Source organism: Corylus avellana, chromosome ca4 (assembly GCF_901000735.1).
Source record: "Corylus avellana chromosome ca4, CavTom2PMs-1.0".
In the NCBI taxonomy this organism is placed as follows: Eukaryota; Viridiplantae; Streptophyta; class Magnoliopsida; order Fagales; family Betulaceae; genus Corylus; species Corylus avellana.
In genome coordinates, this window is record NC_081544.1 from 36,231,629 (window position 1) to 36,245,618 (window position 13,990).

The 13,990-nt window shown below is 34.7% G+C and overlaps 2 protein-coding genes across 2 annotated transcripts; both read left to right on the forward strand.

The window, feature by feature from the left end:
• The first annotated feature begins 3,599 nt into the window (after positions 1 to 3,599).
• Positions 3,600 to 7,064, forward strand: LOC132178979 (zinc finger protein CONSTANS-LIKE 15-like). The gene is given in 5 exon segments (XM_059591579.1): positions 3,600 to 4,389; positions 4,391 to 4,564; positions 4,994 to 5,194; positions 6,519 to 6,748; positions 6,837 to 7,064. Coding segments are annotated over 5 exon segments (1,380 nt in total). The 5' UTR covers positions 3,600 to 3,717; the 3' UTR covers positions 6,940 to 7,064.
• Positions 7,065 to 11,333: 4,269 nt separating this feature from the next.
• LOC132178982 (leucine-rich repeat protein 1-like) lies at positions 11,334 to 12,279 on the forward strand. The gene is made up of 5 exons (XM_059591581.1): positions 11,334 to 11,406; positions 11,574 to 11,706; positions 11,792 to 11,863; positions 11,952 to 12,095; positions 12,198 to 12,279. Exons 1-5 carry the CDS (start codon positions 11,334 to 11,336, stop codon positions 12,277 to 12,279), a joined length of 504 nt encoding a protein of 167 aa, XP_059447564.1.
• The last annotated feature ends 1,711 nt before the right edge of the window (positions 12,280 to 13,990 follow it).

The following is a 13,990-nucleotide window of genomic DNA, read 5'->3' on the forward strand; positions in this document are numbered from 1 at the left end:
AATATTTTGCTTTTTTTTAAAAAAAAAATACAAAGTCAAATTTTAGCACTGTTTATGTCAAATGGCACTATAGCTGAAACAGTGTCGTTCCAGCTACAGTGCCAGACTCTTCTCTTGGCAAACATAGCTAATGCCCTCCCTACGATTGATCTAGAAATAGAAGACTTTAGATATCATGTGTAATATAAATGGAAATGATTATTTAATTCAATATTTTATTAAAAAAAAAAAAATTATTATGCTAGTAGTTGTCCACGGCCATGGCACATGGAGGTAAGGTCTGCATTCTTCTGATTCTTTCACGTGAAAACGTGTTAGTCTGACCAAGATAAAATGCTTCGTTTGAAAAATTGGAGGACAGCTTCTACCCATACAGCAGATAAGCTTCTGTATTTTCTCATGTGCCGCACGTTATGCACGTGCAATTTTTACTAAATTTTTGACGTAAAGGATTGCTCATCAAGCTTCTAGAAAACCTCTCTCGCGACGGTAATTTCTGTAGTCAAATATGTGACTAGTGTAATTCCCCTCTACCACACGTACGTTCCGCCGGTTCTTAAAATTACAATTACTACCAAAAAAAAACAAAAAATTCTCAGTGTAAAATAAATTAACACCCATAATCAAATTTTCCACATCATATGACTGTAAATATCACACGTTTGAACAAAAAAAAAATAATTATTATATTTCAAAAATAATAATAAAAATAAAAACTAGGAGGAATGGAAAAGGTGATGGTGACTGGACCATCCTCACCGGATGGCTATAACTAGGAGCGGAACTAATTTTTTTTGTTTAGGAGTCCAAACATATATATAAGAGCCTATACTATGTAGTCAGTGCATAAGAGGAGTGTTTTGCAGCCTCAACGAATGTGTTTACACAGCAGCAAGTTCATTTTAGCAAAATAAAATCAAAACAACAAATTTAAAACCAAAACCAAACCGGCACAGCAAACCCAAACCATCGGCCGGTCGGCATCCCGTGCGCCGTGGGTCACCAAACCCACGATGGGACAGGCCACGACCCACGTTGGGTCTGGCCAGACCCACGCCAGACCCAGCGTGGGTCGTGGCCAGTCCCACCGTGGGTTTGGCCTAACCCCGCAGGGTCTCAATCAGACCCAACAGCTAGGTCTCACCAGACCCGGCCATGGGTCACCATCTCGGGCACTATTTTTTGTGAAACCTAGCCTCAAAATCCAATTTTAATGCTTCAAAACTCATTTCTAATGCTTTAAAACTTATTTCTAATGTCTCAAAACTAAAACTAAAAATCTAGAGAGAAGGTTAACCCATTAAAAAAATTTGAAATCACGAAAAATAATTAAGTTGGCCGTGGGTCTGGAGCGTTCCAGCAAAGACCCACGGGGTCTCTTTCTTTCTACCTCTTCAGTTCAACTTTTTCTTGCTTTTGAGTTCAAAATCCAATGCATTAAGTTGTAGATTATTTGTGTGCATTTTTTGTGCTTTAGGTGATGTGTCTTTGTGCTATTATTTGCTGCAAAAGACCTATTTTGAAGATGGACGTCATAGGAGGTTTATTATATATATATATATATATATATATATATATATATATATATATGAATTTGTTAGTTTTAGAAGCCCAAGAAGTAAATTGAAATCATGAAAAATAATTAGATACAAGACCAAAAATTTTGGAAGCAAAAAGAAAATAGCTTGTTTGTAGCCCCCTCCTTCCTTTTTTTTATGTATTGCTTAGAACCCAAAAAAAAAAAAAAAAAAAATCACAAAAAATCTATTTGAGAAAAACTTGACATTAGTATATAAGTATAAAGAGTATCTTAATTAAAAGAGTAATGCTTGGTTGCTAGTCATACTCTCATTTTACTTTCATTCTATTAATTTCAAACTAAATAAAGACCCTCTCTTGGTTGGCGCCACTCCCAACTATCATACCGAGTGGGCAGGTGTAACCACAACAGTTGTATTTTATTTGGAGGAAATTGCAACCACCCTTGAGCCACCACTCTCAATGGCTCATCAATGACAGTTGCAATTACTCTTATAGCACTAACAACATATACCTAATATCTCAAGTCAATAAGGAAAATGTTATATATATATATATATATAAAATACACCCACAACAGATGCCCAATAAGTTCCATTGGGTAGCATCGTGGTTAACCGATGCTTTCTATAATAATAATAATAAAAAATGAACATTCTCAATTGTCTCTCCCCTCATGTCTTCTTATTCTGAATCACTTTTATCTACCTCATCTTTTTTTTGCTCTCGACTCTTCTTCCCTATTATGGAATTTCCATACTCTCACTTTCTCTTTCTCTCTCTAAATATTTGCACCCTTTTGGTATACCCAATGGAGCACCGGATCAAGGGTTAAGCCTTGGACAATGCCGGTTGCTGACAAGATGAAGAACTGTGGGAGAGTTTGCGTCTCAAAGAGAGAGAGAGGGGGGGAGGCATGATTGTGGCATTTTAAATTGTGATTTTATCAACTGTATTTTTAAAAATTAGATTACATATTTTTACTATTGTTATTTTAAAATTGTACTTTTTAAAAATTATAAACAATAATGGACCAATAAACCTGATTTATCTCCTAGTGTACGACATTGTGTTTTTTTATTTTATTTTTTTGAATTGTTATGACATTGCGTTGTTACTTTAAAGAATAAAAGAGTGAGAATAAAATTGAAGTAGCATTTACCTAATTTTAAACCTAAAGTTAAATTTACGATGACTCAGAAGATTTACGTAAACACTTTTTCCCCCCTAAATCCCAAAGAGAACATATTTAAATACTAGTTCAGTTATATTATTTAATTATGAATGATAACACTTATCACACAAAGATTAAATATGTATTGCAGGATGCTGGGTAGCTAAAAACAGGGGAGGAGAAGACGTCATGGATGACGACGAGAGACCTAGAGAGCCGCAAATCTCCGGGCCTCTCATTATAACCGAAAAAGGTTGATCGAGCTCATCTCTCAATGCCCTCCACGTGATTTACATTTTCTGATGGGTCCCTCCTCTTATGATTACCCTCCTCTCAAAATCATAATCACAATCACTATCTTTGAAATCTCTTCGCTGCTGAAATATCTTTTGTCACCCATTTTTCTTTCATCCAATAATTGTCATGCTCTGTTTCCGTATAGTTTATAGATACTGATTGCTTCCTTCCGTATATCGTTTACCCCTGCAGGCCGTAGGCCGGTGCCCATGTGAAAACACTTCGTCACAGGCAGATTTGGGTCTTCTCCAAAAATCACTTAGCCTGCCTTAAGGATATGAAATGAAATGAATTATGATGATGGTGAGAAAATGCTAAAATGAGAAAAATGAAAGAGAGAGAGAGAGAGAGAGGAGGGGAGTGCAAAGAACATGCTGATGCACGTCGAGTCCGTCACCATTCACATTTCACCGGGTTTAATGATAAGAGAATTTAGATTAAATATAAAATACATCGAAATGATGGCTTTTTTTACAGTACAGTGTCTAGATAGACGAAGATGCGCTGAGCTATCATGCCAGGTCAGCGAAAAGGTCAAAAAGATATTTTCCGAAATGGGCTCCATCTTTCCCAATATATCATTCCCCCAAAAGCTGAAAATTGTCCCTCTAGCTTAGCTTAGCTTAGCTTAGTTGTTGTTTGTAGCTTAGCTTAGCTTGAAGCAACCTTCAAGGGTCTCCAAAATTAGGGTTTTGTTGGTCTACGAAATGGGGAGTCCTGGATCGAGATCCGGAGATGGCGTGGTGGCGTGCGATTTCTGTAGTGAGCAGAGTGCGGTGCTGTATTGTAAGGCGGACTCGGCGAAGCTGTGCCTGTTCTGCGACCAGCACGTGCACTCGGCAAACCTTCTGTCCAGGAAGCACGTGCGCTCGCAGATCTGTGACAACTGCGGGTCGGAGCCGGTGTCGGTCCGGTGCGCCACGGACAACCTGGTGCTGTGCCACGAGTGCGACTGGGACGCCCACGGTAGCTGCTCCGTGTCCACCTCACACAATCGCAGCACGATCGAAGGGTTCTCTGGGTGCCCCTCGGTGCTCGAGCTCGCTTCCCTCTTGGGCGTCGATCTCGAGGACAAGAAAGTTAATCCGAATCCATCTATGCCGTTGATTCAGAGCTGGACGAGTGGTGGGGGTGTGATGAACGACCCGTCGTCGTGGGGGTACGATAAGCCGAGCGCGGGGGTTGTGTGTCTGCAGGACCTGATTGTGCCGAGCGAGACGGTGGCGAAGAGACAGGGCGGTCGGAGCGGTGGGAAAAGGGGGCAGGTGATGTGTAGGCAGCTGGTGGAGCTTTTAAGGATGAGCGGTGGTGGGTGGGAGGGGCTGGGTTTGGGGAGTAGTGGCGGTGATGGTGATGGTGATGGTGATGGTGGGATTGATGGGGGTTGTGGGTGCCAGCCCTGCCGTTGTTCAGCAGCAACAACAACAGCAGCAGCAACCACCACAGCAAGAAGCGCCGCTCCCGGCTTTGCTTACGATGAATTTGAAGGAGAGCGATCGCATTGTGGATGGGGATGCGTTGTGGGATAGTAATCCTGGTAGTCAGAGCACCCAGGTATTAGATGTATATGTATTAGATGCTGATTTTGTTTGAATTGACTGCTTTCTCTTCCTCCTCCTCCTGTGAAAATACTAGTTTTAGGCACAAACATCACTATGGTGTGGCAGCTAACTATATATGTAAGAAAGTTCCTTCTTTTAAATCAAGGAAATTTCTTCTTTTAAAGTTTATGAGGCTTTCATTGCGAACCAATTAGTCTCTCACTTTAATATTGCTAATTAATTTGTTACTTTTTAAATTCAAATACTTTGGCAGGGTATTCAGATTCTTAGTAGAACTTTTTATTTGCTTCTTCTCAGTTACTTGTTAGTTAACTTTTATAGGTTGATAACACTCGGTCGGAGGGTGCCGTCCCCTCTACTGAAAATTTCTATAATCTCTATATAGATATATTACACTGACTTGATGATGGTTCCCTTGTAGATATGGGATTTTAATCTTGGACGGGCGAGGGGTCATGAAGAAACGGGTACACTGGAAGTTGCCTATGGTGCAAATGATACAGGATTTATGATAAAAAATTTTGGTGAATTTTTGAAAGAAACAACTTTGAATAATACAAAAATGTTGGGAGATATGTTCCAGATGAATTGCCCTATTGCAAATGATGATATGGCGTTCAATGTAAGTACATCTGAGTTCTTTAATATTTTAATTGTGTTTTCTTTAATCGATCTCTTTTCCTGCACACTGCATTGTGACTGGAACTCGATATTGTCCCCGGCCATATATGAAATCTTTCTTGTCTCTTAAGTGCTTGTTTGCTCAATCTTTCTTGACAACCTTTTAGCATTCAATAGCTGCGGTTGGAAGATGCTAAATTCTTAGGAAATGCTGGTTTCTTGTGATTTGTAATGTGGATGAAAATAAAAGGGGGCTTATGGCTGCCCATTCCAGAAATTTCTTCTAAATGTTACTTAATTTTCGTCTCATAAGGAAAACCATGAGTTATAGTAAATTATAACCTAATGACATAGAGGGCTTCTTATAATTTGTGGATGGCTTTCAATTTGTGTCACGTCTAGATAGACCCAGATCTGGATTGCAGAAGAGTTTTGTTAAGAATTTAAATGTGCAATGATATCCACCCATCCTTTGTGTTCTTCCTCTTCAGAGTTTTAGGTTAAGAGAAGCGCATGGGCTATTTGTAAGAGAGTCCTTTTCTTATTCTGCTGGCAGTTATTAATATAATTATGCCCCTCAAATTAAAAAAAAAAAAATAGAGAAAGTGGCGGGAATAGCTGCCACGAAATACGGTCATGGGTGGGGTCGACCTATCCACTGTGGGCGACAGCACCCACCCAGCCAGTGATAACACCCAACCATGGTTGGGTCCGTCCCAGGCATGAGCTGGCCTAGTTGCAGTCACCATGTGCCATGGTTGGGTTCTATCAACCAGCCATGCACGGTTGTGGCTTGGATGAGCCAAGCGATGGCTAGCTAGCATATGGCCACCTTATTTATTTATTTATTTGTTTTTTTGATTCCGAGGTGTTGTATACTTATATTTTCACTTAATCTCTGTTATATATTTGGCGGAAACCATTATCGGAGAAATCGAAGTACAAATGCTGAAAGCACAGGTCTAAAATTCATTAGATTGAAAACTTAGCTAGGTCTCAAATGTTAAAAAACACTAAAATAGGCGTCATTATATCTTCTCTCTATTGTTTATAATAGAATGAGTAATTGGAAACAAAAGGGTATCTTTTAGGTAGTCTATGTAGATGGTTTATTGCAGACATGTTCAGATAATTAGCAAACCTGAAGGTTTTTGAGAAGAACACGACCTGGTAGATTGTTTGGTAAGGCTTAAGTAAACCGAATTGGGACTATCTCTGCTGATATAGACAGCATCGTTTACTTCTTTCTTTGTGCAATGTTTCACGCCATCCTGGTACACAAGGGCCCCTTCAATAGTATTGATGAATGTGATTTGGATACACAGAATATCTCGAATAATCCAACAACCAGCCTGGGGCCAGCAACATCTGAGAGCAACAACCTACCAAGAGGTTCAGCAAGAGGTTCTAAAGATTTCAAGCTTGTGGAACAATCTTTTCTTATTGGAGGTGACTGTGTGGGAACAGCAGCACCCACCAAGGCAGAGATGGAGCTGCTGGCACAGAACAGAGGCAATGCGATGCAACGGTATAAGGAGAAAAAGAAAACCCGAAGGTACATTTTCGACTGGGTATTTTCTTTCCAATCTTTGACTTCCATTTTCTAACCATTTTTCTAAACGTTTGAGCTATATCATTGATAGATATGAGAAGCACATACGGTACGAGTCAAGGAAAGCAAGAGCTGATACTAGGAAGCGAGTCAAGGGTCGGTTTGTGAAAGCTAGTGAAGCTCCTGATGGTTAATTGCCTCTGCTGAGATGATCTTCTCCTTCGCTCACTGTGTACATATATTTCATATTCTTCCCACAGTAAATGTATAATTTTGCAGTCTTTTTTTGTTTTTAATTAACGATTATTAGTTATCTGCTCTCTCTCTCTCTCTCTCTCTCTCTCACACACACACATGTGCTTCTGCAACTTGGGCCTAAAACGTGGGACAATCATCGTTTGTTTCCGGTATGGGTGATAGGCGGCAGCCGTGGATTATTGGCATAGAATGGATGAGCACAAAACCAACACCAACATCACAGACAAGAGTCCTGGGTGATGTTGTGGTTCTCATAAATTATTGCATAAGGTCTAAAAAGGCTGCGGAATATGGCATGCGTAGGTTTCATTGTCTTAGTAGTTAGTATGGTGGTTTAGAGGCATTAAACAACTTAGATTTTGTCATACAGACTACAAGATATCACTACAAAAAAAAAAAACAGGTTTTTGTTGACCAATAGTTTTTGAAGTGCCAAGCATAAACATTTTTTGATGTGTCAATATTGATGTGTGTCAAAGGTTAATAAGGTGGGTGTCAAAAATTTCAATTTTTTGACGTGCTAATTTTGAGAAGTCAAAAATTATTGACTTGTCATAAATTGGCATGTGAATTTTTTTTTTTTTTTTTGTTGACGTGATAGTTTCACCACGTCAATAACTTATTGATGTGTCAAAAAGTGGTACGTTAAAAAAAAAAATTGACATGTCAATAATTTTTTTGATCACTAAAGTTTTTTAAAAAAATTAAAAAAATAATAATAATTAAAAAAAAATCATAATTAAAAATAAAAAATAAAAAAATTCAGGAAGTTTTTTGTCAATTACATTTACTTCATGTTTAATTTATCATCAAAAATTCAGTTGCAACTTAAAATCCATATGAATCCCTACAAATGTTGAACACCCATATATATCTAACTATTGAATGAAAATTCTCAAAATCTCATCATGAATTCACTACACAAGTACTCTGTTCTCTAAAAAATTTTCTAAAATACTTCAAATCTCCAAATAATGTTGTAGAATAAATCTTAAATTGGGTTAGCAAATTTAACCAAAAAAAAAAAAAAAAACAACTTCTATATAAGAGACTAATAGATTTAGAATAACCAAAAAAATTCAAGCATTTATGTAAAATCCCCAAATCTTCACACCACTTCCCTTTTCTCTCCATTTCTCTTTTCTTCTTCACCTTCTCCTCTTCTCTGTTCTTTCTCTTCTTTTCTTTCTTTTGTTTAAGCTGAAACAAGGGAGGTGGTGAGAGAAGAAGAGAAGAAAAAAAAAAAATATATATATATATATATATAAGTGAGAACCGAAAGACAAGTAGAAAGAAGGAATTTGGGAGAAGAAATTAGTTGAAAGGAGAAGGAGAAAGGGAAGAAAATAAGGAAGCGATCTCATATAGAAGAGGAAAAGAAAAGAAAAAAGACAAAACAAACCCCAACAAACTTATTTGAAAAGGAAGGTTGTAGGCGCATGCGGGAGGAGAAAGAAAAAGAGGAGGGAAAAGGAAAAAAGAAAAAAGATAAAGTGGTCCAGTTGAGCTCACGCCTTCTCGATGAGGTTTATTGATGTGTCTACGGTTGCCACATCAATAAATTATTGACGTGTCACATGTGGCATGTCAAGAAGTCAAGAAAGTCATCATATAATGAAAACATTGCATAATTTTTATTATTAATTAATAACCATATATATTTTGTTACCTAATATTAATTATTTCCAAATAAATTAAAGAATACAAATTAAGCGCGCGCACACACACACATATATATAATAAACAGTGCATAATTTTTATTATTAATTAATAACCATATATATTTTGTTACCTACTATTAATTAATAACCATAAATTAAAGAATATAAAGCACATATATATAATAACCTTTTTTTTTTTTTTTTTAAGAAAAGATCTTTATATTCCTTAGAATCAAATAACAAATGAAAAAGAATTCTCCATCAAAATTATATCACAGATACAATTGGGAATTTCCTACAACCAATTCTTATCTATGATATCTTTGGTTGCTTCCTTAGCCAACCTATGTGCCACCCCATTGGTTATACGACTCACATATTCTATTTTCCAATCGGTGAGACAACGAAGGGCTGTATGAATATCCATACAGTGAATATGCTTTCACTATATAATAACCATATATAGTGAAAGCATTGCATAATTTTTATTATTAATTAATAGCTATATATATTTTGTTACCTAATACTAATTAATAACCATATACCAATTGTACATATATATATGTTATACATATACCAATTAAATTTTGTTATCTAATATTTTTTTAAAACAAATAATTAATATTATTAATTAATTAATTATTGACGTGTTAAAATGCTACATCAATAATTATTGACGTGTTAAAATGTGACACGTCAAGAAAATATATTAAAAATAATAAGAAAAAAAAATTATATGATCACTTATTTTAAAAAAAATACTATATACTTAAAACTAAGATAATACATATATGTATTAATATTCCTACAATATTGAAAACGTGATATGTATTAATACTATATCACTTTAATTAATAACCATATATATTTTGTTACCTACTATTAATTAATAGCCATAAATTAAAGAATATAAAGCACATATATATAATAACCATATATAGTGAAAGCATTGCATAATTTTTATTATTAATTAATAGCCATATATATTTTGTTACCTAATATTAATTAATAACCATATATAGTGAAAGCATTGCATATAAGAGACAAGAGCATTAACTAGTTTTATAAAATTTTAATGGGTTTGAATATATCTCTTAAAATAAGACGACATATACCAATTATACATATACCAAGTAAATTTTGTTACTTAATATAGGTACCAATTAATTTTTTTTATCTAATTTTGTTAACCAATTAATTAAATTTTGTTACTTAATATAGGTACAAATAATTAATATTATTAATTAATTAATTTTTGACGTGTGAAATAATGACATGTCAATAATTATTGACGTGTCAAAATGGCACGTCAATAATTATTGACATGCGGAAATGCACCACGTCAATAAAGTTTTTATTGATGTATCACTGTAGTCACGTCAATAATTATTGATGTGACAAAAAGTGTGTTACTATTTGACACGTCAAAAAACACCATATTTTTTGTAGTGTATATGCTTGCTTGCTGTTTTGATCTAATCCTCCAAATGAACGAGACAAATCTTTTGTTTATTTGGCACATTTTGTAAACATTTTTTAAGGTTATGTAGTATAATTATATACATGCGAACCACAATATGAGACTGCTTTCAAGGATGAAGTTTTCTTTCAATGAGAAAAATGTGAATTTAGTCTATTAAATTGATATTAGTCTTTAAAGTTTTTTTTTTTTTTTTTTTTTTTTTTTATATGCATGCATTTTTAAAGAATGCATATAAAACTCACATGCTTTGTTAATCCTTAAAGCTTAAATTGTGTGGCGTGGTTACGTTTTTTTAATAAGAATAAAAAAATGTTTGTTTTTATATATTTTTTTTAAGAAATGTATTGGTTTTCAGAAGAGTTTTGTAGCTTGCTCTAAAAAGTTGCATATTTGAAAATTTGTTTGGTTAACGAGTTTTAGAACAGTGTTTAGCGATCGAGAAGTGAACGATATTTAAAAATTTTACCAAACTAGCCTTATATAGTTTAAGGACAAACATTAATTTAATAGAATAGATTAAAAGAATTTGCAATAACTAAGTAGATCAAATGATGAATGGGTCCTACGATATGGATATACGGTTGGAACTAGAATGGGTCTCCCTTAGAAATCATAAAGAAAATGCGAGTCCAAAGAAAGCTCTTTCATCCTCTGTTTTAAAATAAAAAATAAGTCAAAATGTAAATTTCACATAATATGATATTCATTTTTTCGAGCTTTATTTGACGGAATTCGGAGTAGGGGATGGGCTTTTTAATGCAGGCAAGAAAATTGGCATGTTTGTCTTGACTCTATCGTATTTGTTAAGGATATAAATCCTTTGTGATAAATGTTGATTTTGTATTCCCTAAATTAAGGGATTTAGATGATATTTGTTAACCCAATTTAAGGAATATGTTTATACTTGAAATATTTCAAATCATATGTACATAAAGCTCTATAAATAAAGTCGTAGGAAAGATGTAGACTATAATAGCTTTAACGTATAGATGTAGGCCATTAATAGAACCATCTTAATTAATCTCTGTTTCCATCTAATTTCATACCTGTTTATATTTAGTATATTGTGTGTTTTCGTAGTATCCACATTACCAAATTACATACGTTAAGGCAGTATTTATAGAAAAGCTACTGATCGAGATTATTTAGATATATATAATTGCCAAGGATTCTTAACTCGTCCACAATGGTTTCCCCAATTTCACTAGTTTCTCTTGTATTTGCTGTTGCTATTGCATCGGTAGATTGCAACATTGAAGGTTTGGAAATTGATTTCATACGTTTGATAATTTTTTTTTTTTGTTTGAAAATTTGTTTTGACTTTATAACAGAAAACAAAAAGACAGTTGCATGTGGCAAATGGGAAAACCATAATGTTGTTTAATAATGTCTCTCAACCTGAGTTGATTTTGTTTTGTTAAAACAGTGGATGCTCTTTCTGCCTGGAAAACCAACTTGGTAGACCCTAACGGTTACCTTAAGAACTGGGATCCAACTTTGGTAAATCCATGCACCTGGTTTCACATTACTTGCAACGATGATGATCGCGTCACAAGGGTGTAAGCATTCTTCTTCTTCTCTACACCACCTTGTCATCTTCTTCTTCTTCTTCATCAAGAATTAACTAGATTTCATGAATTGTAGGGACCTCGGCAAAGATGAACTTTCGGGAATTCTTGTCCCTCAGCTTGGAGACTTGTCTAATCTTCAATATTTGTAAGATCATAGTTTTCTGGGAAATCTTTCTCTCAGAAAAGGGAAATATCAAAATATATATTAATCGTGGTAATTTAATTGCTGGCAGGGAGGTATATGGAAATAACATAAGTGGAGACATACCAACGGAAATTGGTAAACTAACGACCCTGATTGCCTTGGACCTGTACGAGAATCAACTTTCTGGGACCATCCCATCATCTCTTGGAAACTTGGTTTCCTTAAACTATTTGTATGTATCTATCTCTCTCCAATTTTCTTTCAAGTTTGATGAAAGAAATTATGAGAGAATTTATTTAGTCTTCAAGGGTGATTTTGTATGTATTGTCTGTAGGAGATTAAACAGTAACAAGCTTAGTGGCGCAGTACCAGCAGAGGTCCTTCAACTTGTTAAATCGGGGAATTTGCTTGTTTAGTGAGTTTACTTATTCTCTTTTGAGTTCAAGCCATATTGTGTCTAATATAATTTTTATTTATTTTTAGTTTCTAGAAAGAATTTGCAATTTAGATTTTTTTTTTTTTGGATAAATTATTAGATGAAGATTTTTATCAATTACCATTCATCCTTCATATTTTTCTAATTGCAATTATTTGTCAGTAATGTATCAGACAACCAGTTGGTAGGGAGTGTCCACCGCACAAACACAGCAGGTAAACATACTACTTTGCCATTAGCTATTTCTACAGATATTCCCACCTATGACAACATGCTCCAACACTTTTTTTTTTTTTAATTGCTAATTTACTAATCTCCAGCTTATACTTTTTCTTTTTCTTTTTCCAAGAGCTCGGAAGTAAATGACCATGGCCAACATAACACCTGCAAGCTACCAAACAGCTTTGGAAAAAATTTGTAATTGTTGAAGCCCATTGTTGGTGCCTATAAATAAACCTCTCTACAGTCTACATACTGGTTTGTAGCTCTTATATGGCTATGATATATATGGGTTTTTTTCCTACCAAAATACATTTCCTCCCCCTAATTTCCTTTTAGTTTTAGAAATTCATATAATTGGCATGGATTGACCTTTTCTAGTAACTTTTTATGGGGGTAAATCAGGCTAAGCCCAAAACTTATGGATCGAATGTTGGTTACGTACAACTCTGAAAAGCCTTATTCATACTTAACAGGCCACAACATAGCAAAACGTGCTATGATTGTTAAAACACAAAACACCAACTTACAAAAAAAAAAAGTAACTTCACTGAAGACCCTTGAACTTTCATTCAATTTGACACCCCCTAAACTTCAAAATCTCTCAATTTAGTCTCCTGAACTTTCAATTGCAATCAATTTGGACTCCTTCAACAATTTTAGCCGTTAGAAATACCAAAAAGACCAAAATATCCCTTATTTTCGACTTTTTTTTTTAAAAAAAAAATTAAAAAACCTATTTGGAATTAAGGCTAAAGTTGGAATGTATAAACGTCATGTAATGTTTAAAATTTGATGGAGGGGTCCACATTGAGATCAATTAAAAGTTTAAGGGACCAAATTGATAGATTTTAAAGTTTTGAGAGGTTTGTCAAATCGGGTGAAAGTTCAGGAGTCTTTAGTTAAGTTACCAAAAAAAAAAACATGTAACTTATATGTTACATGTTATGACCTCAAATGTCTAACATGGCTTAAGTACAATCTTAACTATCTGTATATAAGTTTTTGGGCACTCTCCCATTACAAACTGATTTTTCATGATGAGTTATACCTAATGTTTGTATCATTTGGTATCAGAAACAGCTACTACGTCGAGTAATAAATCATAGAGGGGGCGACTTATTGGGTCGATTAAAATGTCTTGGTACTGTGTATAGACATAGTATTAAGTCATTGAATACTGATATATGAGTGAAGTCTATAAAAGAGCAAAGATTGTCATCCGGTCAGTGTTAAAAGAATGGTCCGCCGTAGTTGTTGACGTTGGTTGCGGAGTGTCGTGGTATCTATGTTAGGATTTTAAGTGTTGCACATGCATGGCTTAATTAAGTACAATCTTAACCATTTGTATATAAGCTTTGGACACTTTTATCCTACAAGCTGATTTTTAATGGTGAATTTTAAACAAAACTTGTGTCATTATATCAAAATACTTTCTTTTTTAAAAAAGAAAAAAGAAAAAAAAGAAGAAG